At 33.8% G+C, this 27,514-nt stretch overlaps 3 protein-coding genes across 5 annotated transcripts; 1 reads left to right on the top strand and 2 right to left on the bottom strand.

Annotated features, from left to right (window-relative positions):
* Positions 1 to 651: 651 nt before the first annotated feature.
* On the bottom strand, positions 652 to 13,547 carry LOC123314272 (carboxypeptidase N subunit 2-like). 3 transcript variants are annotated; one of them, XM_044899444.1, is made up of 4 exons: positions 13,237 to 13,547; positions 3,813 to 3,862; positions 3,711 to 3,769; positions 652 to 2,429 (listed from the first exon to the last, which is right to left on the bottom strand). In XM_044899444.1, the coding sequence occupies exons 3-4, from the start codon at positions 3,718 to 3,720 to the stop codon at positions 667 to 669; spliced, it is 1,773 nt and encodes a 590-aa protein (XP_044755379.1). In that variant the 5' UTR covers positions 3,721 to 3,769; positions 3,813 to 3,862; positions 13,237 to 13,547; the 3' UTR covers positions 652 to 666. The 3 variants fall into 3 exon arrangements, with proteins under 3 accessions (XP_044755379.1, XP_044755394.1, XP_044755388.1); XM_044899459.1 differs by lacking the exon at positions 13,237 to 13,547 and adding an exon at positions 13,154 to 13,182; XM_044899453.1 differs by having other exon boundaries at positions 3,711 to 3,862; positions 13,154 to 13,546.
* LOC123307520 (ionotropic receptor 25a) lies at positions 13,451 to 25,486 on the top strand. Its single transcript, XM_044889867.1, has 13 exons — positions 13,451 to 13,462; positions 15,844 to 16,120; positions 16,297 to 16,500; positions 16,564 to 16,730; positions 17,472 to 18,005; positions 19,029 to 19,220; positions 19,473 to 19,572; positions 20,165 to 20,342; positions 20,806 to 20,989; positions 21,056 to 21,177; positions 22,858 to 23,175; positions 24,747 to 24,868; positions 25,070 to 25,486. The coding sequence occupies exons 1-13, from the start codon at positions 13,451 to 13,453 to the stop codon at positions 25,393 to 25,395; spliced, it is 2,736 nt and encodes a 911-aa protein (XP_044745802.1). The 3' UTR covers positions 25,396 to 25,486.
* Positions 25,487 to 26,332: 846 nt separating this feature from the next.
* On the bottom strand, positions 26,333 to 27,440 carry LOC123322807 (dynein regulatory complex protein 8-like). Its single transcript, XM_044910827.1, has 4 exons — positions 27,308 to 27,440; positions 26,858 to 27,095; positions 26,426 to 26,636; positions 26,333 to 26,365 (listed from the first exon to the last, which is right to left on the bottom strand). The coding sequence occupies exons 1-4, from the start codon at positions 27,327 to 27,329 to the stop codon at positions 26,357 to 26,359; spliced, it is 480 nt and encodes a 159-aa protein (XP_044766762.1). The 5' UTR covers positions 27,330 to 27,440; the 3' UTR covers positions 26,333 to 26,356.
* Positions 27,441 to 27,514: the final 74 nt, after the last annotated feature.

Here is a 27,514-nt window from a genome sequence, read left to right on the forward strand (position 1 = left end):
ATGGACATAGGAAAAGGCTGGAATTGCTTAGAGAAACGTCAATCTTCTATTGAAATCAATTTGAATGTCCCGCGTTGAAATATATCAGTTACGTCACGATCGTTAAGCAATCCTATTGGACGTATTTTAACTCATTCTCAATTGGCATTAACTACAGAGTAATGATGACCTCGACCCAGTCAAAAATTTGAGGACACGCTAGCAATGATGATACTTCAAGTACTTAATAACTTGAAAGCAGAAAAAATAATTGTGTATAATATAAGAATCATCTTCTACTCGGATCAAAGTCCTTTCATGGATGTTCAAGTCTTTCAACAGCATAACTTGGCCTTAATGACCTTGGAGCCAAGAGTATTATTTGATTCAATAATACATTCCATAATTAAAACAACCAATTTTTTCGCTTTTATAATTTGTATCGTAATCCACCACATCCTTACCAACACTATTCGGTCATTATCTATGAATCCAATTATAATATCAACATTGTTTATCAAAATGATAATTAATTATTCTGCATGTTAATTTATGCGAAACTAATCAGGAAAGAAATCAGTTTAGATCAACATTTATATTTCAGTAATAGGAAATTCCATACAGTGATTAATTAAGGAATTCGACTTTTAGCGCTTCAAGAAAAAAAACACATTGATTTTCCAATATTTATTCTGAAATCAGTTCGAATTGTTCGGAGTGATATTTAGACCTTTTATAGATTTGATAATACTTAACTATTAATATCACCAGTAATATAAATACAGAAAAAATGGCTGCGATCAAAGTAATAACAAAAACTGAGGTACTATCTGGGTTTCTTTTTACCGCTTCAACAACACTGGCAATCTCTTCTTGACAATGAATTCCACCTATATTTTCTTCATCATATTGCGTCATGTTATCTACGTTGTATTTGATGTTTTTCCAGGAAAAATACCTTACAAGTTTATGCAGAAAATTGCACGAAAATAGATTGTTGTTTAGATTCAAAGTATCTAGAGATCTCATACTATTTATAATATAAGGATAATCTAAGTCCCTCAACTTATTGCCCGCTATATCTAAAACCTCACAATCGTCCAAACTCGAAAATAAATTATGATTCAAATACCTCAAATTGTTGTACGATAAATTGAACACTTGAAGACTAAACAGCGAGGAAAAAATTTCATAATTTTCTATAACTTCTAGTTTGTTCTCCGATAAATCCAGTTCTTTCAAACTTGTCATGTTGTTGAATATTCTTCCTGGAAGGTGAGTGATACCATTACCCCTCAAAAACAAAGTCTCCAACTGGGACAAATTCCGAAACATATCCTCAGTCAACATCAAACTGTTACCATTCAAATTCAAATTGACCAAGGAAGGGAATTCGTTGAAAAAGTCTTCAGTCCTCTTCAATTTGTTATAAGACAAATCTAACGTTTCCAAGAACGGTAAATATTTCACCTCATCCATATTTTCAAATGTCAACTTGTTGTGCGAGAGGTCAACTTTGGTCAGTTTGGTTAAAAATTGCAACTGTAACCTAGCGATCTTGTTGTGCGATAAATCTATCTCCCTCAAACTTATGAGTTTGGTGAACGTTGCTAAGCTCACCGAGCTTATCGAATTGTTGCGCAAGTTCAGTTCTTCTAATTCGAATAAGTTCTCGAAATCTGTGTCGGTTAAACGTGAAATTGAATTGTTAGCTAAATATAGGAAATTTAGATTCGTGAAAGAGGTAAAAGCGTTGGTTATTGAGGTTATTCGATTATCACTAAGGTCTAAGCTTTCTACGCTTAAATGGTTGTTTTCGTAAAGACTATTCAGAGAGGATTTGGTTGCTTTTTTAGGGCTACATTGGTATAAATCAGGTTTTAGAGTCTTGATCCTATTTTTGCTCAAGTTTATCCTCTCTATATTCTCTAAGAAGCATAAGGGTATATCGTCTACATTTTCTAGATTGTTATTTATAAACAGTAAACTGTCCAAAGTGTAAAGCTTCAAACTATCTTTCGGCATAAGGCTCAGAGTATTATTTTCCAAATGTAAAGTTCTTAATTGGAGTAAATTATGGAAAGTGCCATTTCCAATGCGCTCTACCACAGTATTCTTCATAACCAGAGTCTGTAAACTCTCCAGTTTTGAGAAAAGATCTACAGTTCCATCCACGTAGATTCTGGAGTCCTCAATATTCAGTTCTTTGAGCTTTGGTACATTCTCGAATAAATCCGATCTGACGTTCACTAATGTTGTGTTCTTAATGTCGAGGATGATTGCATTTTGGGCAGATATGTATCGAATTATATCCTCTTGCCCTTCTTCGATGTCTCTGCAGGTAACTTTGAAGCCATTCGAGTTGTAGTACTCGCTATAGGTGAACTCCACATCACAGTCTGATGTTATGGAGGCTCGGACTAGATGAAGGAGGATGAGGGTCCAAAATTCTGGAAAAAAAATGTTACTCAAGGGTTCCATATAAATCAGAAGGTTCAGTGCACACTTTAATCAGGAAACAGGGATATTTTCCTATAATGAAGGTTAACCTTTCAAAGCTTCTGATTTTATGCAAGAAATTCGTCAATTTTTGCCATGAAATAAGTTTTATTTATATGGACTATCTAATGGTATAGAATTCCAGTGTCAGTAATAATCATAGATGGTTTTTGAGGATGCAAATAGCTCTAAGTACTTTGAGTATTGAACAAATACCTTGTTCCAAAATTGAAGTGGAGAAATACCAAATTTTCTGTATTACTGTACAGGGTGGGCATAATTCGTTGACTACTGAGAAGATCTCGAGAACTATAGCAGCTAGAAGAAAACCGATGACACAATTCCGAGCTCATTTTCGGATAAACAAAAATGGTGAAAATCGCAGCCTCCTACGATACTTCGTTTTTGAGTTTGACAATTTCGTAAAGTCCTCATAACTTTTTTTCTTTGAAGTTAGAAATCTGAAATTTAAACCTTCTACGGACACTTTTTTACGTAGAATCCACTGATGAGCGCAAAATATTTTTTTATTTCGAATCATTAGTTGAACTTTCGTTTTTTTAAATGCAAACTTTTATTGAATTTGTTATTTTTGAAATGGAAAAAATCTTTTGTCAGTAGATTCTACGTATGAAAATGCTTCAGAAGGTTCAAGTTTCATATCTGTAACTTCAAAGACAAAAAAGTTATGAGAAATTTTCGGAATTATCAAAATCTCAATTTTTCTTTATAACTCGAAATCTAAAAATGATAGGCCGATTCTGTTTTCAGATTTGAATTAGTCATGAAAAATGAGCTTGAGAATGTGTCATCCGTTTTCTTCTAGCTGTTATAGTTCTCGAGATCCCCTCAGTAGACAACGAATTTTGCCCACCCTGTACATACCATATGGAAAGGCGTATATGTTTGCGTACTACACACAAACAAAATATGGTCCTCATGACGCTTCATAGCTTTATTGAAGAAAATTACAAGAAACTCATTTCTTGCAGGTACATGATTTTTTTTTAGTGGGTCGTTTGTGCGATAAGAGGCTAATGCAACTAATTGGTTTCGCATGTGTAGTGTGGTTAGTAGAGCATGGAATCGCCATCCTAGAAGTGCAAGTTCTGGATATACTCAAAGGGGTGAAAGAGCAAGAGCTACAGTTACCGCACAAGATCGGTTCATTCAATAAATCATCCACTTCAATTTTTGGGCAGTGTGAATAATCAATATACAAATTAACTTACCAGATCTCATAACAGTAGAAGGGCGATTCCACAACTTTTTGGAATCACATTGAAGTTGCAAGTTTCAACAGATCTTCGTATGGTGTAGAAATTTGATGAATCTGTGCACTTATTTTCGCATAATTATCCAATATCTATTCCTCTTGGATAAACTGAAAATAAATGAGGAAGTTAATACAAATTAACAAAATATTATTGATCATTAGTAGTAATGAGCCTTTCATGAAATATGTAAATACTTCAGAGCAGAAAAGAAAATACTATGAATGGCACCCGACAATATTATCAAAAAAGAATGTTTTCAATATACCCTTTTCACATCATTAACTAAAATAACCCTTCAGCTTTTAGCCATCATTGAAATCCTCTTTGAATCATTTTTTCTGAAAAAAAAAAACACAATGCGCATTTCTCGTATTTTTTATTAGAGAATTGTTCAGATGTAACTGCATTGGGTATTCAAAAGTTTCTCTTCACAAGCAAACCACATCTCCAAGCAAATATCGTAATGATTGTTCTGATTTTCGAATCAATAATAATCAGTCCTAAAATTTCACGTTAGGTATATTTTGTCAATTCGTCAATTGCAGAACAATTTATAAATATGAAAACTAAACTCTGAAAATGAAAGAAAAATTTCTCGAATTTGTTTTCTACCTTGAACCTTCAAACTTTGATGAAAATAGGAAAACAAGATTGAATAATGATACACAAGGAAGATTACACCTACACTGTATCATATCCTGTTTCTATCCAACTATAGGTATAATAAACCTATATTCGACATCGTGTGTCAAATTATTACTACTCTAATAACTGTTATGTACTTTTTGATCACGAAAAGGCATTAGTGAACCTTGACAACGAATTATTCCGCATTTCATTGGATTTAAACAATGAGAAATTCACACCTCACAGTCTTCATTTCCCATGGATTTGATGAGGTGCAATAACAAACAAAAATTTGTGGATTCTACGGACTTAATCGCTGCTTGTGGTTTTGGATAGATATAAATCACGCTGATCTCGAATAAATGTGGTTAACTTAACCTCCATTAGACCATGAAGAATTTCTCTTTGAATTTATAGAAAACAAAATTCCGTCAACTTCTCGAAGAGAACAGTTAATTAATTAGCAATAGCAGCATTCAAATTTTTTTTTTTGTGAAAAATATACAGGGTGAGTCTTTCACTCGTACAAATATTTCAACAGTAGATTCTTGAGCTTAAAAGAAACATATTTTTTCTTCACCATTTTTTCCGAATAGGCTCGGCTTAAAAGGGCTGTTGAAAAACCATAGAAAATGTTATTTTTAGTTCTACCACATAAACGGTTTTATCTAGTGGAATAAATTTTGGTATGTATACTCCATTCACTTTTATTGTAGCACTCGGTTGGCCATGGAAATTTGACACATTTCACTCTGTATAGTACGAAAATGTGGGGTTATGACGCTTGTCAAAAAATTTTTGGGTTTTGAATCAACGCTATGTTGCCCGTTCTACGTGAAAGTTTCTGTTATTTGTTATTATGTATTTTATCACCATGTCGAATCTCTTCGGAAAATATGTGACGAACATAATTGAAGTTTATACAAACTGTTTGAAGGCATACCAAATCCAGTTATTTGCATGGAAAATACAAGAGATCAGTATAATATTATAATATGCACTAGCTTGAGGAGAGTTAATGGTCGTTATCTTCTTTGGCTAAAGTTTGAATACGTTACATCAGTTGTAGATTTCAAAAATATTAACCCGAAAATGGAATGCATATATGATGCAGTGGTTGGGAATGGGTATCTCCCGAAGGAATCAACAGATAATTACAAGAATGTTAAATTCTTCAACAAAAATAATCTCGCATCAATATAAGTAAAAGGAATTAAAAGAAGTTTCAGGTCAAGATGAACTTCACCTTTGAACAAAAATTTCAAATGAATGAACAATTAACAGGACAACTGGCGCGTATTTGTGGCTGTTCATCTTAATACATTGATATAATAATATTAATTAGGTATTTATTGGCGCCTTAAGACATTTACAATGTATAGGACAAGTCAAATGAAAAATAGAAAAATCAATTTTCGGGAACTTATTCTACGATGACATTCATCGAAAATCCTGTGTGTAGTAAACTTTTCATTATTATTTCATGGCCAACCGACTGCTAAAATAAATGTAAATGGAGTATAGTTTTGCATTCATTTGATGAATCTTTTTCGAACACAAGATATCACCCACGTCTTCCAGTTTTCTCATTATGACCATTACGTACCATAAAAATACCAAAAATTCGAAGAACCCAACTCTAGAAACTAAGAGTGACGCTATCTAATGATTATTTGAACGTTTTGTAAAATAAAAGTATTCTTCATATATTCTTGTGTAATGCGCTGTTTTCAAATTATTTGATGTTCAAAAATCAAAAAGTATCAGTGAAATTCGGAAAATTGGGTACTTTGGCCCAATACAACTCTGTTTTAAAGATCCATAGATGTGTAGTAGGTATAACAGATTTAGGTAGTTATTTTGAAGGTAATTTTGTTTTTTCAGGGGTGGCACACCTCATCATGAAAACTTAAAATGGCTATATCTTTTTATCAGGGCTGAATAAGAAAAAATTATAGGTACAGGAAGTAGGAGTTTCTTTTGACCTCAAGAATCTACTGTTGAAATATTTCTAAGAGTAAAAGACTCAACCTGTATAAGGCTAAAGAGTTTGAATCAACCTTCAAAATTCAACAGCCTACTTCACCTACTTGACTTTTGGGGACAAATTTTTTGAGCATACCTTATTTATGACAAACTGATATACCCCGAGGTGAAATACATCCTAACTTCTTATAAGATTTGAAATTTTTTTCCGGTAATTAGCGATATATTGTATTCTGTTTGATAAATGATAATCCTTTTTCTTTATCCACATATTTTTCGAAAATATCCCCTTCCGTTATAAGGAATCCACTTTATGAGTATCTTTAGGTATTAAGGTTAAACGGATTATAAGAATAAATAATGTTTTCTGTTAGATTCCTCATAGATCAACGCCCTCCTAAATTCTTGCCTCTGAATTCCGGTAAAATGATATCTGATTAATCAATACCTGTTTCCTACAGCTTATAGAAGATAAACCGTATTTTTTCTCTAGTCTGGAATCTAGCAGTATTGAGATATCTTCATTCATCTTCATTCAAGAATTTTTCGACCAGCCAACATGTTCTGTTACTGAACTGGTCTGAACTCTTCAAGAATGTGTTGCCGACCTTGAAGGTCTGTAAAACCATAGCAAAATTTCATATATTGGCACAACGTATGTACTCATTTATGCCTTATCGCCCTTATATGATAATATCGTGACAATAATTGCCTTAATAGTAGCACAAATAAAATGAGTGCTAAAAATCGTGTGAATGACGAATGAATCAAAATTGCATTTTTTACAGGTGAGCCTTCAGCTGATGACGAAAGAGAAATTTTTCGATAAGAATTTCTCTACGTGTTTCGGTGTGATAACAACCGATATAAAAAACACATTTGTCGAAAATGTGTCTCAATAAAAAAAGTAATGATTCCGTGTCGAAAAATCAACTTCCCTGATTCCAAGAAGCTATTTTTTTTTATCTCTTTTGGATAAACAAAAGCACGGACTACTATTATCAATATTAGTTTTAGTACAAAGAGAAAATTGAATTTTTTAAGAGAGTAGCAAATATTTCAGATTTGCAAAATTGAAAAATATATTCCTAAAGAAAAAACTTAAAAATTTAATCACGATGAACTGTAGGTATATTATTCGATTAAGATGAAAAAATTACAGAAAAAAATATTGAAAAACTCGATTTTCACCCACCAATCTTGTAAAATACTAAAATAGGGATAATCACTCTAGGAATATACCTCAAAATATAACTGATAATTGATAAAACATTCTGAGTTACTCACTTATCGAAAAAAAATTATAAAGATGTATTGATATCTAGTTAGCCTAGACCAGTCCCATGCATAAAAAAAATATTGCGTTACCATAGCAAGGAACAATAACTCGTTAGAAGTGTCAGTGTGAAGTTTGAGGTCAAAAAAGTAAACCAGAGTTACGCAATAAATTAAAAGAAAAAAGATGTCCACCGAAATTGTGAAAATCGAAAAATTGCAGTATCGAGCCATCATCAAGTACATGTATTTAAAAGGGTTTAGAGGTAAGCAGATTTACGAAGATATGCTTGATACCCTTGGTGATAAATGTCCTTCGTATGCGACCGTGAAAAATTTGGAATACAAACTTCAAAAGAGGTAAATTTTCATTGAAGATGATGACCGATCGGGAAGGCCAGTTTCTTTATCAGTCCCCGAAAATATAGATGCAGAGTTCATGACAATGACATGATTTTATCAGATCGTCGAATTGGGCTTAAACGGATAACTGAAGCACTGCATATATCATACGAACGCGTTCGTCATATAGTTCACGTCAATTTGGACATGAGAAAAATTGCTGTATAATGGATCCCTAATTGTTTGAATGTTGACTAAAAGCGTGCAAGGGTAGAAGCATCGCGTTTGATCTGTGCTCGATTTGAAAACGATGTAGATTTAAACCGAATTGTTACTATGGATGAGACTTTAGGTACATTTCTATGATCCAGAAACAAAGCAACAATCGATGGAATGGTGACACTCTGGTTCTCCAAGACTTAAGAAGTCTCGTGTCCAAAAATCTGCTGTAAAAGTTCTTGCTTCCGTGTTTGGGATTGCCATGGAGTAATCATGATAGATTTTTGGATAAGGGTAGAACATTAACTGGAGATTACTATTCGACACCACTGTAAAGGAAAAAATTAAAGAGAAAAGACGCCCCTTTCACCAAACTCTACGAAAAAGATATGTTTTCGATCACATCCATCACTTTCAAAGTATGTCATTGATCTCAAACTGTAGGTAAAAATTGAAAATTCAAATTCAATAAGTTTGACAAATCCATCCCTATAATAAAAAGGCCATTAAAAAACGATCAAATCATCCTTAGCAACAATAGGAATGGATGGACCAATTTCTGCCACATAAAGTTAGAATTGCCATTCAAAGAAACTTACTACCATCCAACCCTCTTAGAAGGTGCATGACCAACTCCTCAATTAAAATAAAAAATTTTGAAACAAACTTGTAAATACCGAAGATGTTGTGCGGTACTTTTTACTCACTCTGTATATTGATTTATCATTTCTGGGGTATCTTATTCAAACTTTCATTTTTCACCACAGGTACCAAGATTTTAAGAACTCTTGCTAATAATGAACGAATCATAGGATAGAATTTCAGGGTTCCTTTGTGTGAAAATTTCTAGACCTCAAATGAAATAAGTCTTCAACTGAGCATTTAAACTTCAAGAATTTCATGGTTTGAAGGAATGGAACACTCACTGATCTGTGTTGATTTGCATAATTGTGAAATCTTAACCATACCATTTTCCATACCAATGCTCGGAGAATGGTTCAATTACTACGATTACTTTGATACTAATTTAATGCTATCTATGCAGGTGGCTCGTTACGATCATATACAACGCAATTTTTTATTTCTGCAGTTTCTATTCGGAGTCGAAACGAGAAATCGGGCTTTTGGTCTGCTAGAGAAAGGAATTTGTGATTTGTATCGAGTTTGTGGAAGATTTAGTGCCTGAGAAACATATAGCATAAGGAGAAAATCAAATTTAAGTGTTAATACGTTTCATTCAGAGTTTGTGACTCCCCAACTATAATTAGTTGGAAAGACCACGATGCTAAATCGGGATTTACACGAGCGTCATGAAGACCTAGTGAATTTTGAAGATTAGATATAGTAGATGTATGCACATTCAGCGATGGGGAAAACGTCTGCAGGTTTTCTAAGATTTAAAAAAATTGTCAGGTGTACATACTCGAGCATGTCAGATTAAGATATTGTATGTGCCCTACGTGTCTCTGATGATAAATTCATGTTAATCTGGCAGTTTGCGTAGTGGGGTTGGCCGTAAGGAAGAGTTGAAACAGCTAACCAAAAGTGTTTTAGGACGTGTCAGATTTTCCCAAAGGAAGATACTTTTCAAGTACTGACAATTCGGACTTGACGCAACGCCAAAGCAGCCCTTTGAAAATGCAAAAAAAATCTTTGTACATACTCGAGCGTGTCAGATTTTCATACAGATGGTTAATCTGGGTGTTGTAGACGTGTTGACCCATTAATCTGACACTAATCAGGGGGGTCTTCTTAATCTGACAGTTTGAAGTTGATAACAAGGCATTTTAATAAAATATCTCCCTTCCTGTACCTCTAATCGTTTTTGTATTCATGATGAAAGTTGTAGATAATAAAATTCTATAAAACTTTTATTTGAAGCAATTTTACATACCCTCAACCGTTTTTGAGCTAGAGGGTGATAAAGGCGAGGAGCTTAGCGATACATGCGAAAGGGCAAGGTCAATGTAGAAACCCAGTCTAATGTGCATTCATCTCCATTATGTCTCGAAAACGTTTGATAAAAACTACTTCCAACGAAATTTCTAGAGAATGTTATGCTCTACAACTTTTATAATGAATGCGAAAACGATTTGAAGCCCAGGAGAGGAGATAATTCGAAAAAACTTATTTTTGTGACGTTTACGGTCAGTTTTTAATGTTTCGGCTTGTTGAAACTGTCCGCGGGTATTCTTCTATAAGCTTCAAAATAAGAAAAAAAGCACTGCGCTCTAGAATGTACAAATAAAGTTGTTTATTTGGAAGTTTGGCGCCCTCCCACACATTTTTGTCGCGCTTAAATTGTCAGATTAATAGAATGTATATCTATACTCTATTCATATTTATTTTAGCAGTCGGTTGGCCATGAAATAATTAAGAGAATTTATATAATGTTCCATCTGAATCTAAACGGCTTATATTTCAGCTGAATATTTCCACAATCAGAAAGATTGTGAATGAAGAGGATGACAAAGAAATTCCTTCTATTGGGAGACCCAAAAAAGTGGTGGCATTCGAGAATTTTATGTTTGAGTGAATTATTGCGAATAGTTTACTACAGGATTTTCGATTAAGGTCATCGTAGAATAAGTTCCCCAAAAATTGATTTTTCATTTGACTTGTCCTACACATTGTAAATGTCTTAAGGTACCAATAAATACCTAATTATCATTATTATATCAATGTATTAAGATGAACAGCCACAAATACGCGCCAGTTGTCCTGTTAATTGTTTATTCATGTGAAATTTTTGTTCAAAGGTGAAGTTCATCTTGACTTGAAACTTCCTTTAATTCCTTTTACTTTCATTGATGCAAGAAGATTTTTGTTGAATAATTTAACATTCTTGTAATTATCTGTTAATTCCTTCGGGAGATATCCATTCCCAACCACTGCATCATATGCATTTCATCATCGGGTTAATATTTTTGAAATCTAAAACTGATGTAACGCATTCAAACTTTAGCTAAAGAAGATAACGAACATTAACTCTCCTCAAGCTAGTGCATATTATGCATATTATACTGATCTCTTGTATTTTCCATGCAAATAACTGGATTTGGTATGCCTTCAATCAGTTTGTATAAACTTCAATTATGTTCGTCAAATATTTTCCGAAGAGATTCGACATTGTGATAAAATACGTAATAACAGAAACTTTTTCGTAGAACGGCAACACAGCGTTGATTTAAAACCCAAAAATGTTTTGACAAGCGTCATAACACCACATTTTCGTACTATACAGAGTGAAATGTGTCAAATTTCCATGGCCAACCGAGTGCTAAAATAAAAGTGAATGGAGTATACATTTCAACATGCTTATATCTTAATCTGGCACGCTCGAGTTTACTATTCTGACCGGCTGTCCTAGACAATTCCCCCTACCTATATATAGGTCTAATTTTTGGTAGAGTAAATCTCCAATTTCCTTCTTAGGATCCCAAACTATTAGGAGTCCTTGGCTTTGAACTAAATATCGAAAATTTAATTGATGCAACGATACTGCATGAAAATCCATAATTGAAACAACAACTGAATTACATTATCTTCACTAGCATGAGTCAAAAACCGTTAATCATTATTGAGCTTTCGCAATATCTTTTTGATATCAATTACTCTTGACATTTACGAACAGTTTTTCTACCTTTTCTTGGATATCAGTATCAGCTGTATTACTGATTCAATTTGACGATTAATGAGAATGTAGGTAACACTAATCTGTTTTTTAACTGTCGAACTCAACGAGGTTGAGCTTCATTAACACATAATTATCAAATGCTATTCCCATTAAGGAAAGACGTAATTTATGATTATTATCTGAAGGATTTTGAGGGTAGTAAGAGAATAATGTTGAGAAGGCCATAAAAGCCCACTAAAGGACTAATTTTTAAATTTTTCGAAACCCTTTTTTAATTCCTGATCATGATCGAGGACGAATAATGATAAACGTTCTATGATTTCTATGTAACTACAAGATTCACTGTTTTAATCATAGACTGGAATGACCTTCCCAGGCTAAATTTCACTATTATATTTCATTGTTATGAAAATATTCAGTCTGGCAAACTAGAATTAACATGAATATCTCATTGGAATAAATTTACTTCAGGAATCTGTATCATTCTCTTCGAAAATTCAAGTAGGTATATAAATAAAATCGAAATGCCTCCTAATTATTTTCAAATTCCAACATATTGTATACGTACATACATTAAATGTTTTGAATTATATGCAGCGTCGTGAAAGAAATGACAGAAGCAGATCAAAATTAAGTTTTTCAGAAGTGAATATAAAATATTTGAATTATGTATGCATTATCGTGAACATTTTTATGTGATAGAAGGAAATCCATAAGAAGAGAGTAGTACGAAAGATTAATTTTTGAAATTTCCTCTTAGAGTATTCGTACATTGTCAAAACATAGAAAAATAGATTCATTGTTTTCAAAGTGTAAGCATTTCCAACAAAAATTAGCATCAACATGATTCAAGAAATTGGTCTCAATATTATGTGCAATAAAAGATCAAATTAATGCAGCATAATAAGTGTGTACCTACTATGAGGTGCTTATAGTCAATGTATTTATATTAATTAAAAACGTAACATTTAGGTAATGGTGTTGACCACTTTTCGGAAGTTGACAAGAGTTTTCTTTTTCTTTCACGCTGTTGTGATACCAGAATTATTATAATCATGTAGAAAAACACCTTTTTTAAGGAAAAGGACATAAACAATGAAGATTTTTTTGGAGAATCTCTGAATTCCATATCCAATATTTATATTAAGATATTACCTGGTTGATAAATGACTTCAATATATGCAAGAAGCTGTGTATCATTCATACACAGAAGGTTTTAGAATTATTTTGTTGAACATTGATGTTACATATCCGCGTCTGTTTATCAATGATTTTTTTGGGACTTTCGTATATTATATTCTGCAGTACTCACATGAAAAACTTTTGGTTCAGTCAATGAAAACCACCTGCAAGAACTCGCAGTGGACGATTGCAAAGGATGGAAAGAGCGCTTACCTTTTCTGAGCCCATCAATATCCATTTCAATTATCGAATACAAATCGAGCTCAAACGTAGCAATAACATCATGAAATAAACATATTCTTATCGAAGACTAACAACAGAAGTCGCGTATCGTTACAATTTTAACGGACTGCAAATCGATTCTGCTTCTACTATTTCGATGCAACCGTTGACCAGGCACTGAATAGGTTGGGTGATACCAGAGACAATGCTACTAATAGTAGGTGCTGCTCTGGCTTACTGGATACCTTGACTGGTTCTACAACAAAATAGCTACCCATTGAGCTGGGATTGCTCTAGTATGAAGAGGTTTTTTTGGTGGCGGAGGACCAAAGAGTCAATAAACTAGATGAAGTTATTTCATTGACCTCGCTGTCGTAGGATAATCTTCACATGATATTTGGATTTGTGTATAATAATATAGTAATAAATGCATGTTATTATCTGGTAAGAGTATTTGCTATTTTTAAATTTTCAGCTGAAAGTGAGGAGATTTTGAGAACTAAAAGAGCTAGAGCAAAACAGATGACACACAGATGTAAATTGAAAAGAACATATCGCGATACATCCCACAATTGTTTATTTTCAAGCTAAGAAGCGATATGAGATTGGAAAACTTTTTTCTCATTCCTCAACATCCATCTGACTTCGTATTAGAATTTCCCAAGTATTTCGTTGGAATTATATTTCGATTTATCGAACAAGGCAGAGAAGATAAGAAGATTTCTATTCGTCCTTATTGATAGATAAGGAAATGAAATCTCTTACAACTTGTGAAGAGTTAATTCGATCTCGTTTAATACTAATTCGGACGCTGGTCATGGAAAATTCCTTCTATGGATATAGCTTGTTGAATATGGAAATAGTAATTCCAAGTAATTTTAACGTGTTTTTTTTTAAATGGCGCTATTTTCCACGAAATCCGACTGATGTGCAATATTCAAGGAATTTCAATAAATCACATTCCTTTTCTATAATCCTTGTTCGGTATAGGAGAAAGCAATAATTGTATCACAAACAGTAGCAATTTTCATATACTATACGATGTAAATATAATGTGAGAGTCTATTGCGAAAATTTCTTCAGGTGTCCCTCAGTTTCATTCAAACTTTTTATAATTCGATATTGCTAATCTGTATTGGTTTTTATCTCCTCGATTCGCAAAGTAAATAGGTTTAAATTTGATAAGTTATTTTTCGATTCAAATTACCCTGGATGTTTGGAATTATAATAAAGTCTCAGGCATTAGGTTTTCATAACCACGAAAATTTAAACGTGGACTCTAATCATCATAATAATTAAATGTGAAAGTTTTTATATCGTAAAAAGATCCAGTGTGAAATAACAATATCTCATTTCTGTTATTCTATAAACAATTAATCCGATAAATGGCCAAATCGATTACATTTTACGACTTACAATACATGATAATCTTAAAAACCTAAAGTAATTCGAAAAATCATCATTTTTCGCGAACACTCTGCGTTACGCCTATTTATTTAATGTTATACCATACAATCGTTTCTTGACCTAATCAATGATAAATGAAAAAGGTTTTTAAAGGGTATAAAATACCATATTGATTCCTGACTTCCTTGAATTAAATAAGATACTTCTTGAAGAGAAACAAAGTTTACAGATTTTATATTCCCAAACCCTAGAAATACTGAATGTATCTCCAGCATAATATACAGGGTGTGTGTAAATAAATGCGAAGGATTTAGGGGGATGATCCCTCGATGAAAATAAGCAGGGATAGTTCCTATAAATTTTTTTCGAAATCCACCTCCCTTCCAAGATACAGTCTTTGGATGGCGATGACGAGTTGACAGTTTTTAATTTTTCTACGGGTTCTAAAAAACCTGAGTCATAAAACTATACATAATATGAAGCATTAAGTAGATGTTGCTCACACAATTTTTTTAGATTTCATAACTTTATTATTAAGGATTGAAAATAACAACCCCTTATGATTTTCCTTCAAAAATTGTTTTCGTGGGATAGATTTTCGAAAAATAAAATTCTCGTATGGTTTATCATTCAATTCTGGAGAAAAAAAGTGTTTTGCAGAATTTCGATACAGTCGTTACTTTTTTCGGAATAAATAAAAACTTACAAGCAGTATACGAAGGTCTATGAGGCAGAGTTGATGAATGGAACACTTATACGATGAAATGGAATGAACAGTGATCCGAACTGCTCTTAAGTTTTTATTTATTCCGAGAAAAGTATCGACTGTATCGAAATTTTGCAAAGGACTTTTTTCTCCAGAATTGAATAGGAAACAGAGAATTCAATTTTTCGAAAATCTATCCCACGAAAACAATTTTTGAAGGAAAATCATAAGGGGTTGTTATTTTCAACCCCTAATAATGAAGTTATGAAGCTTCATATTATGCATAGTTTTACGACTCATTATTTTATAGAACCCGTAAAAAAAATTAAAAACTGTCAACTCGTCATCGCCTTCCAAAGGCTGTATCTTGGAAAGGAGGTCGATTTCGAAAAAAAATTAGATGAACTACCCCTGCTTATTTTCATCGAGAAATCATCTCCCCAAGTCCTTCGTATTTGTAGTCTTAGTATAGGTACCTCATTTAGTCCAAATATTCATCATTAAACCTCCCAAACTGTCTTCTGTATTCTGATTGGTATGATTTCATTGTCAATCTCACCAAATACTTTAGTCATGATCTCAGAAAAGCAATTTGCGTAATCTGCAATTTATTTTCAGTTCTGCTCAGAGAGGAAGAACAAGAAGAAATAGTTGATTGGTTGGAGAACACTTTGGGAGACTTGAAAACCCCTCAAATTTCATTCGAATTCTCTACCATAAAAATATCTGACGACGATCTTGACAGCACGATAAAGTCAACAGGTAAGAGTTTTAAGATTATAGATGTTGTGAAGTGACACCAATCAAGTTGAATTTCATTTCTTTCCCATTCATGACTCATAGTTTGTAATCGCAACCGATGTACTTAGTTTCCGTTGGGACACCCTGTATAGTTGGTAATTGGGTGAATAAAGTTATGTTTGAGGTTTTTTTCGTAGTTTGTGGAAGACTATCCGAAAATATATCGTTGATAATCGACGTAACTTGGTCCGGTATATCAGAAGTTGGTGTACTAGCGAAAAAATTGTATGTTCCTTACTTGAGACTAGATCTCTCCATTAGCCCATTCTTGGTTTCGCTAGATGAATACCTGGATTACCGGAATTCTACCGATGTGGTGCTTATTTTCGACGACGCTTCTTGTGAGTTAAATCTCAACACATCAATTCTATATCACAGAGTTTTTCCATGACTTGACGTTTCAGATACCAATCAATTGTTGTTTTCCTGGATAGATTCGAATAGAATGAGGATGTTGGTTTCAGAAAAATTAGATACTGCCGTTGCGAAGAAGTTGAAGAAAATTAGACCGATACCCAATAATTTTGCCCTGATTGCTGGTACGCAAAATATGATGCAACTGTTTCAAAAGGTAAGTTGGCAGATTCTCACATTTACCAGTTTTTTATGTTTGCAATCATTCACTAAATTTTCATCAGAAAACATTTTCCAAAATTATCAACCAAAAATGTCTTACAATTTATGTTCATTAACATCATTTTTACTCATCAAGAATTATTGATCTTAGTGTAGTTTTTGTGTAGAAATGAAAGATCAAGAATTGAAACCCATTTTGATGATATCACGACTGAATATCATATTTATAATCTAAAATACAAATGTCCCGAAATTAAGAAGGGTCTACACCGTTTTAGTAGTCAGTTAAAAAAGATAAAATGAATATCTTACGTCAGAAACCACAAATTTATATGGGGTTTTCATTATAATTCAATTCAATCAGTTCGTCATCTCGGAAAGTCAGAAATTTTTTTATTCGTCAAACAGAAAAAAAATTATTTTTTTTTTCATCGAAGAACAAATATTCATTCATGTTATTAACTTTCCGAGGTGAAATCATCTCTTCTATGAATTTCCACATGGAAAAATTTCTCGAAAAGTCTCGCCATTGGATACGATTCGTATCCTGGTGAAATTGAAGGAAGACCCACATTGTGGTAGTCTTTTAATAAGGGCCATAATGTCGGGACATTGTATAGGAAGAGCTTGCTGAAAAAAATTATGAAGAATACTTCGAAAAGTTGAACTAATTCTCCTCATTTGTAGATTTTCTTCTCTCAAGTTCTTGTTGCCTAACGATATGAATTCTTTTCAGGCCTTGGATGAAGGTCTGGTCACTTTACCAGAACGCTGGAACCTAGTTTTCACCGATTTCCAGCATCAAAATTTCGACAGAAAACTGATATACGGAAAACCCATAAATTTACTAACCTTGGACGAAAGAGTTTGTTGCAATTTCATCGGCAAGTCGCCCAGTTGCTCCTGTCCTCGAAAATTCAATCTGCAACAAGAATTTCTGGTTGCCCTTCTCGAAGAAATCCAACGGATTTTCCTCAAGCTCAAGAATGAGGGCTACCAAATCAGCGATGGCGCAGATTGCGAAGAAGGGTCTTTCAACTTGGATCTGAGCAAAAAATTCGATAAATTATTTCACGACGTTTTGAAGAGTAGCGATCGGTTCTATGAAAATAGGGGGGTTGTGAGGGTGAAGATTTATGGGAATGTGGAGGTTGGAACGAAAGTTTCTTCTGAGATTGTAGCATCCTTCGATGATTCTGACGGTATAAAAGTCGCTCCTGGGAAAAATATAAAGGCGGTCAAGGCTTACTATAGAATTGGTATCACACATGTGAGTACTTTGCATAAAAATATTTCGTCTCCTTTTATACCTACATATTACGTTACAGAGAAACGTTTTATTTAATACTAGCTGACCCGGCAAACGTTGTTTTGCCATATAAATAATTTCCATGTTGTATCATAAAAAAATAGAAATTAAAAATTTTGTCTAAAAAATAAAAAAAAATTTAGGGGTGGACTACCCCTAACATTTAGGGAGATGAAAAATAGATGTTGGCCGATTCTCATAGATAGCTGACCCGGCAAACGTGGTTTTGCCATATAAATAATTTCCTAATGATTAAATTACTAAAATGGCTATTAAAAAATAACTGTTGATCGTAGAAGGGTGAAAATTGAGGATTGTATGTATTTTTGTATGTTGTATCATAAAAAAATAGAAATTAAAAATTTTGTCTAAAAAATACAAAAAAAAATTTAGGGGTGGACTACTCCTAACATTTAGGGGGATGAAAAATAGATGTTGGCCGATTCTCATAGATAGCTGACCCGGCAAACGTTGTTTTGCCATATAAATAATTTCCTAATGATTAAATTACTAAAATGGCTATTAAAAAATAAGGGTTGATCGTAGAAGGGTGAAAATTGAGGATTGTATGTATTTTTGTATGTTGTATCATAAAAAAATAGAAATTAAAAATTTTGTCTAAAAAATACAAAAAAAAATTTAGGGGTGGACTACCCCTAAGATTTAGGGGGATGAAAAATAGATGTTGGCCGATTCTCATAGATACCGGATAAGCACAAAAAATTTCATCAAAATCGGTCAAGCCGTTTCGGAGGAGTTTGGTAACGAAAACTATGACACGAGAAGTTTATGTATTAGATTTAAACAATATTCATCAATCAATAAGTCCTATGTATGTATAAATATGTACATTTGAAAAAAATTCCTATGAAACTATTCATTCTAAAATCCTTTCCAAAAAAAAACAAAAATATTAGTCAACTATACAATTAAAAACGTTAAGTAAAAATGTTTTGAATGTTGAATTTTTCCTTTGATTTGAAGGCATTACCGTGGTCTTACAAAGAAATCGATGATGATGGTAATTCATATTGGACCGGATACTGTGTTGATTTTGCACGTAAATTGTCCCAGGATATGAATTTTGATTTTGAATTTGTTGAACCTGAAGATGGTACATTCGGGGAGAAAGTTAATGGAAAATGGAATGGAGTAGTGGGTGATCTTTACAGAGGGGTGAGTAACTAAAATGACCTTTTTTTGATATTTCCTTCAGTCTTCAATCCACTCACAAGCAGTTATAGAGGTTTGTGTGTATACAAAAAAGGAGAACTTAAAATTGTTTACTTGCAAAAAAAAATGGGCATATCTTCTTGATCAGGTTAATAATCCGAAAACTTATTGATATCTCTTTCCTTTATTCCATCTGAGTAAAGTTAACAAATGAGATTGCTCCTCTTTTTTGAAATTAATTTTTTATAATTTTAGGAAACAGACATAGCTATAACAGCTCTCATAATGACTGCCGATAAAGAGGAAGTCATTGATTTTATTCCACCATATTATGAGCAAACAGGAATTTCGATAGGTAGGTAGAACCTGTAGAAAGATGGTTATAAAATAATGAATATACAGCATTATCAAAAAATTGTTGATGAGAAACATATCTGGAGGCATCTAACAAAAATAAAGTATTTTAAAGATTCACTTTTTAAATGATCGGATTTATTTTCAAGAGCATGGGTTTTGTAAAAGCGGAAAGATAATTTGATGATTTTTGATAATTTGAAGATTTTGGTATGCGAACTATTGATGTAATTTATTTTATTTGGAGAAGGTTCGTCTGATGTGAAAAATTTCATTAATTGATTCCAGCTTGAGTTGGATATATGTAGCTTGATAGTTTATTTTAATCAAAATTAGGTATATTGAAATTCTAGAAAATTCACGAAAGACAGGGTGTTCCATTGAACATAACCAGTATACAGAGTTTACGTATGTATAACCTACACAAGCTTAAGCTTTAAGGCTACTCTCCTTTGTAGGCCTTTGAAAAGCTCCCCTTAGCTTGAAACCTTATCAAGTCTAAATTCGGTCCTGAGCCTAATATTATACGTTGAATTCTCTTTTTATAGATGGCTATAATTAAAAAAAGTGGTACTCCTGATTTCATTTTTCAGTTATGAGAAAACCTGATAGGAAAACGTCCCTTTTCAAATTCATGACTGTGCTTAAGTTAGAGGTTTGGCTCAGCATAGTTGGAGCATTGATAGTTACTGGATTCATGTTGTGGTTTGTCGATAAATATTCGCCATACAGTGCTAGGAACAACAAAAAGGCATATCCTTATCCCTGCAGGTAAGTTGGTTTATATATCGACATTTATTCTCGAGATGAACCTGGATCCTGCCATATTTAAACTCAAACTCATCATTGTCTTACTTGTGACTTGGCTTTATTCACAAGAAGAAAAACTAAATTTCTTAAAATTTATGAATTTCCTAACGAGAGAACGTCAATTTTCTTTTTTCCAAAAGCTTTTTCAACGTTTTCATTGATGAAATTGAAAGGGCCAAAAATATTCCTTTAAAATACTCGATACGATGATGGTCTTCCATTATTCTAAACAAAAAAGAAGGTTTGGCAGCTCTGTACTTGCGAGAGTTGGGTAAAAATGGACGACACATTTTCGACTCATATTTGCCTCATTTATAGTGAAAACCCTATATTCGAAAAAACTTTTTTATGGGGTCCGAACAACATGAAACATATCTCGTGAATTTTTCTTGGCATTCGCCAACATCTGGTGCCTTTTTTCCAGAGAATTCACACTGAAGGAGAGCTTTTGGTTTGCTTTGACTTCTTTCACTCCCCAAGGAGGAGGTGAAGCTCCAAAATCACTTTCAGGTAGAACGTTGGTGGCAGCCTATTGGCTCTTCGTAGTGCTCATGCTAGCCACTTTCACGGCCAATTTGGCCGCTTTCCTCACAGTAGAAAGGATGCAGGTATGGCTCAAATCAATTCGTTGAGGATTAAAATGTGAAATGGGTTGTTTATTCAATTTTTTACAGACTCCGGTTCAGTCTTTGGAGCAGCTATCTCGTCAGTCACGTATAAATTATACTGTTGTGCAAGATTCGGATACACACAAGTACTTCATCAACATGAAGCATGCTGAGGACACTTTATATAGGTACAGAGGACATAATACCGCAATGAACTTTGCAACTTTTCAAATAACTCGAATTGCAGAATTGAAAAAAGCATAGTGAAAACTGCAAAGCAACAGCGAATAGCTTTTGGTAGCACCAAAATACTTTTCAAATCAAATTTCATATGGGACAATTTGAAAAAATGCAAAGGGTAGACTAGAAGAATATGAGCTTTCGGTAAATATGACTTTCGAGGATATATTGAAAAAGTGTTAGCCTATTATTGAACCAAACAAAATTTCAATGTCAAAATATTTTATTACCCAATATATTCTCCTCTTAATTGGATACACTTATTACAGCGAACTTGCAACGTCACTAGACGTTTCAAAAAAAAAATGTTTCTTCTTGCTCTACAAACCAGACCTACACAGCTTCTATTACCTCCTCGTTGGGAGAAAATTTACGACCTTTTAAACTTTTTTTTCAGTTGAAGAAAGAGATGATAGTCGGATGGAGCCAAATCTGGTGAATAAGGAGGGTGTTCTAGTAATTCAAACCCTAAATCACGAATTTTTTGCATGGCAACATGAGATTTGTGTGCGGGGGCGTTGTCCTGCAAAAACAAAACATCTTTGGATAGCTTTCCGCGTCTTTTCTCATTAATTTTTTCCCGTAGAGTGGTCAGTAGTGTCGAATAGTAATCTCCGGTTATGGTTCTACCCTTACCCAAAAACTCAATCATGATTACTCCATGGCAATCCCAAAAAACTGAAGCTAGAACTTTTCCAGCAGATTTTTGGACACGAAACTTCTTAGGTCTTGGAGAACCAGAATGTCGCCATTCCATCGATTGCTACTTTGTTTCTGGATCGTAGAAATGTATCCAAGTCTCATCCATAGTAACAATTCGGTTTAAGAAGTCTACCCTTGCACGCTTTTGGTCAACATTCAAATATTTTGGGATTCATTTTTCAGCAATTTTTCTTATGTACAAATTGAGGTGAACTATATATAATAAACGCGTTCGTATGAAATATTCAGTGCTTCATATATCCGTTTTAGCCCAATTCGACGGTCCGATAAAATCATGTCATGAACTGCATCGATGTTTTCGGGGTCTGACACAGAAACTGGCCTTCCCGATCGGTCATCATGTTCAATGGAAAATTTACCTCTTTTGAAGCTTGCGGTCCAATTTTTCACGGTCGCATACGAAGAACATTGATCACCAAGGGTATTAAGCATATCTTCGTAAATTTGCTTACCTCTTAACCCTTTTAAATACAGGTACTTGATGATGGCTCGATATTCCAATTTTTCGATTTTCATAATTTCGGTGGACATCTTCTTTCTTTCAATTTATTGCGTAACTCTGGTTTACTTTTTTGACCTCAAACTTCACACTGACACTTCTAATGAGTTATGGTTCGTTGCTATGGTAACGCAATATTTTTTTAATGCATGGAACTGGTCTAGGCTAACTAGATATCAATACATCCTCGTAACTTTGGACAGATATCCAATACTCTTAAGCTTATATTGCAGCGAACTTGTTGGCTAAATGTTACCCTAGCCTCAAAACCTGATCCCCCATCCTCAAGACAGATGTCAGGAATGGGTTTTCCAAAAAAATTTTTGCCTTTGTTTACAATAATACTACTGTATTCTAAGAATCAAAAAACTTTGATTCAAGTTATTTGAGTTAGAATCTTTTGCAGGATGTGGAAAGAGTTGACACTGAATTCGTCTACTGACGATGCACAGTACCGCGTATGGGACTATCCAATAAGGGAGCAATACGGCCACATTTTGATAGCGATCAACGATTCTAATCCAGTGGCAAACGCTTCGGAAGGCTTCAGACTAGTGAACGAACACATCGACGGCGATTTCGCCTTCATACACGATTCTTCCGAGATCAAATATGAGATCAGCAGAAACTGTAACCTGACAGAGGTGGGAGAGGTGTTTGCTGAAAAACCCTATGCTGTGGCAGTGCAGCAGGGGAGTCATATCCAAGATGATCTGAGTAGAGCGTGAGTTTTATTTTGTCATATCATAATTTATTCACAGTAGGTACCTAATATTAAAATGGCAGAATCGATAAGCAATTTTCGTCCAAATATGGCAGGCAGAACGTCTAGAGACTCCAGATTATGGAGATTAGTCTCTACTCTCCAAAACCTAGACAGCAAAAACTCGTTGTTCCCCTTTTACTTTCGAGAGTAGAGAATAGAGCTCTACCTGCTAGTATTCCTGACGAAAAAACATCATCAGGATCTTGGCTTAGTTGGAAAAATGAAGGCTTGGCTCTCACGTGAATGGAACAATCCATAACAAGACTTCATTCAGGTTCTGCAGAGAATATTGTCTCTAATCTTCTATTTAGGCTAGTACTATGGAGAGTAGAGAGAAGAAAAACGATCGCTGCTTTGAGACCACAGATTATTTGTCCCCTAAAATATGTACCAATAGGTAGTTCATGTTTTCGCCAATAGCCGCGCTGGCGATCATAGGAGGGCGAAATTTTGATTTAAACTAGTTGAAGTTGGCTGATTGAACTATTCCTGATGACAGATGATTAGAATATTATTATTTTCGATTTTTTATAAGAGAACAACATAATATGACCATGGTGAAATGTTGAAGCATGCGTTATTGTAAGAGTGTTTTGGCATCGGAAAGAAAAGGAGAAGAAATAAAATTTCAGAGTGCATTTTTAGGAGAAAATTGGAAAAAAACCTTACCTCAAGAATCGACTCGGAATCAATTAGTAAGTCAAGTGCACTTTTGCGAAGAAGATATCAAAAAAGAAGATGGATTCTTTATAAACGAAATCGAAATTGTCATCCCTCGTGAGAAGTGGACTCTTCTGAGTAAGAATATCTAACCAATAAAACTACATGGTTCAGAAGTGGATATTCTTGAAGAATTTTGTTGGCATAATATAATAAATGGCTTATAAAAGTTCTCAGCTGAGTATTGAAAACAGATTCTACTCTAATAAGTGATAAATCTGAGATTGCTACCTTTTGTTGTCTTGATATGTTTTACTCCTCACTGCGAATGTATATAATTTTGAAGATAAGTAATCCAACTAACATAGGTACCTGTTTTTCAGGTGATAAAAAACGTAGGTACAATTTCTTTGATCAGTGATTTCTTTTGAATTCAATTGATTTAGTCATTTATTATGAATGAATAAAGCTGATAACATAGTCCCCTTTATAATATGACTTGTATTTTATTGCATATAATTCAGGGAACTCATATTTGACATAAATTTGAAGAAACGTGTTTAAAAAATCATCAGAAAAACTACGGCGACACATAACCTAAAATAAAATGAAGGCGCTTCAAATTCAAATTGACCCCTTATCGATCAACCTAGCGATCGCAGCGACTCCTATAATCTCCGTTTTTGGAGACACATTTTTAGTACGGCGATCGTTCTCCTTCTCTCTACTCTCCATAGCTAGTAATTTGCCAACATCTGAGATCTAAGAAGATGTAATGATCAAAGACTCCTGTTTACTGAGTACAATGATCATTTCTCAAAGGAAATTTAGACAAAATATTCACAGAAACCTACCTCCCATTTCCACAGGATTCTAAATCTGCAAACTAACAGATTTTTCGAAGAACTTCAAGCGAAATACTGGAATCATTCTGTTAAAGGTGATTGCCCAAATGCTGACGACAACGAGGGAATTACACTTGAGAGTTTGGGTGAGTTGTAGCTTCATTCGCTTTCACAAGCATATACAGGATGAGCAATTATCTTAAACCGAGATTTCTTTGAATATGTCATGTGAATAAATATAGATTTACTGAATCTCTTCAGTCTTGGTTGATAGGTTGTCACCGACAAATTTAAAAAAAAAAATTTTTTCGACCATGGGACCTCTAAATTGCTATAAATGTCTACAGGGGGTGTGTTCATCGCAACTCTATTTGGATTGGTCCTAGCAATGATAACTCTAGTTGGTGAAGTAATATACTACAGAAACAAGAGGAAGAAGAATGAACAAGTCCAAACACTACAAATCAAGCCATCCCCGGACATGAAGGAGACTTTCAAGAACAACATAAAACTGATCAGTCCGGAAACAATCACTATTGGAAAAGAGTTCAAACCTTCGAGTTTCAATATGATCAATTCGGAACTCATCAAGCCTCCCAAGATGTTGTACCCGCGATCAAGGAATCGTGTACATCAAACCAATATCAGAAACGCCATTCCGGTGAATGAGTGAATCTGAAACAGCAAGCAGCATTACAGATTTTAACTGGAAAATATAGTTTTTCATTGTTAGAATTTAAGTCAGCTCGAATTGATAACCAAAATATAAGAATCTCCTTTTTCAAAAGGATCAGTTTCGTCACAAATTTAAACCACTCTCATTGGTTCACAGAAATCCAGTTGTCACCCACATAGACATAGACTCTATGTCGATGGTCAACCATCATTTCGATGGCACCTGCTCACAGAAGGATGAGATTATTCTCCAGAATTTGTTTTTTCCAAACGTTTGATATCCCAGTCATAAAATGGTATAAACTATATTCACCAATAGAACTTTTCGAAAACAGAATTTTCATTGAGTAAAACCGTTTCATTACAGTTAAGCGTCATTCTCTCCCAGAAACAATTTAAATGACCATGTTCCAAAGAGTATACAGAGAAGTAATTTGTGGTTTTCAATTCTATGCTGCACATATAGATGTATCTGTATATTTCTGTATATTTTAATCGGACAGAGAAATAATATAATGAAATGAAAATTCAAATAAGTTTTTTACTCCATTTCTTCCCTACCCATTCCTACTGCTTTGAAAACCATTTGGATTTGAAATTTTCATTAAAATAGGTAGTTTATGACGATTGAAACTAAGGTGATCCTTATTCTTGATATCTTCTGTCCAAAAGAATAACGATTAATAATTTATTCTGTTCGTTATGAACAGAAATACAAGGTGATCAACAGAAAGAATAAGATGACTACTGCATTTCTAAAAAAAAAATTTATCTTTGATTTATGAGTACATGTACTAAGGAACCTAATTCTATCGCAAAAAAAAATTTGCTTCGTCATCCTTCCAAGCAAAATGAACATATTTCCAAAGAATAAAATATACAATAAAAAAAAGAACAGAATCACCATGCAGATCGGATTAATATCACTCAAAGTTGTCCGTCCATTCTCCGAACTCCAACTAATCAAACTGAAATCAAATAATAAGCTCATAAACTGGTTAATCAGGAAGTTCAGAATATTCACAAACCATAATCTCATTGATGTATACTTCATAGGGAAAACTGTCTGTTTCGGGATCTATTCCAACCCTCATCATTTCTTCTAATTCTTCTGGTTGCAAGGGTTCCCCACCTTCAGTCATGAGGGAAGAGATCTCATCTATGGTCAAATATTTTTTTCCTTTGGGGTCTAATACTCTGAAAGCTTCCAACAGTTTTTCAGCAGAAGCTGGTTGAAATCTGAAATTGAGTAGGATTAGCTTAAACATATTTTCGAAATGAGAATAAAATGGCTCATATCAAAAGCGAATGAATTTCAACCGAAGTTTAGTACAAATAAGAACATAATTTTCGTGTTTCGCTATCACTAAAGCATCTTCAGAGTAGCGATTTTCAAAAAGTGGCAGAAAACACTTATACTATTATAAGAGTCTATACTCTAAAAACTCTCTCAGTCTTACCTCCTTTCAGTGATGACCTGTACCATGTAGGGCAAGAAATCTGATAAATGAACGTTTCCAGGGGACTCTTGATCCTCGTTAGCCACAATTATTTCTTGAATTTCCGCTTCAGTTGGACAGCATCCTAAAGATCTGACAATGGTGGAAATTTCCCTAGCGTCCACCGTTTTGTTACCAGTATGATCAAATATTAAAAATGCTTCTACGATTCTCCTTTCAAGATCACTGTTGATCGATACTACAACGAAAATATGCAGCTTTGGTAAATACTTTATTTTTAAGTAATAGTTCTTTTAAGTCTCTCTATTCTTCTTGAAATAAAGCTCGAAAGAAACAACGCATTCTCTATTGAATTTAAAAAAAAAATTAGTGATACACGACTGAAACTTTGTTGAAAACAATGAAGTGCCTAGTTCTTAATACTTGCTCGAAATTTCAAAAACTACTTACCTGAAAGATCAAGTTCATTCATGTTTAATTATCGAAACTTCTACATTCGCTACTCGATATATGCGTTAATCCACTTTTGAATACAATATAAAGGTTTCCATGACTTCCATCGATAATCAATACTCAAGTGAATTATGAGTTATATGTAAAGGAGGGCAGAGGTACCCTCCATAGTTATTTGGGTACAAATTCGAGAAAAATGACTGG

Source organism: Coccinella septempunctata, chromosome 1 (assembly GCF_907165205.1).
Source record: "Coccinella septempunctata chromosome 1, icCocSept1.1, whole genome shotgun sequence".
In the NCBI taxonomy this organism is placed as follows: domain Eukaryota; kingdom Metazoa; phylum Arthropoda; class Insecta; order Coleoptera; family Coccinellidae; genus Coccinella; species Coccinella septempunctata.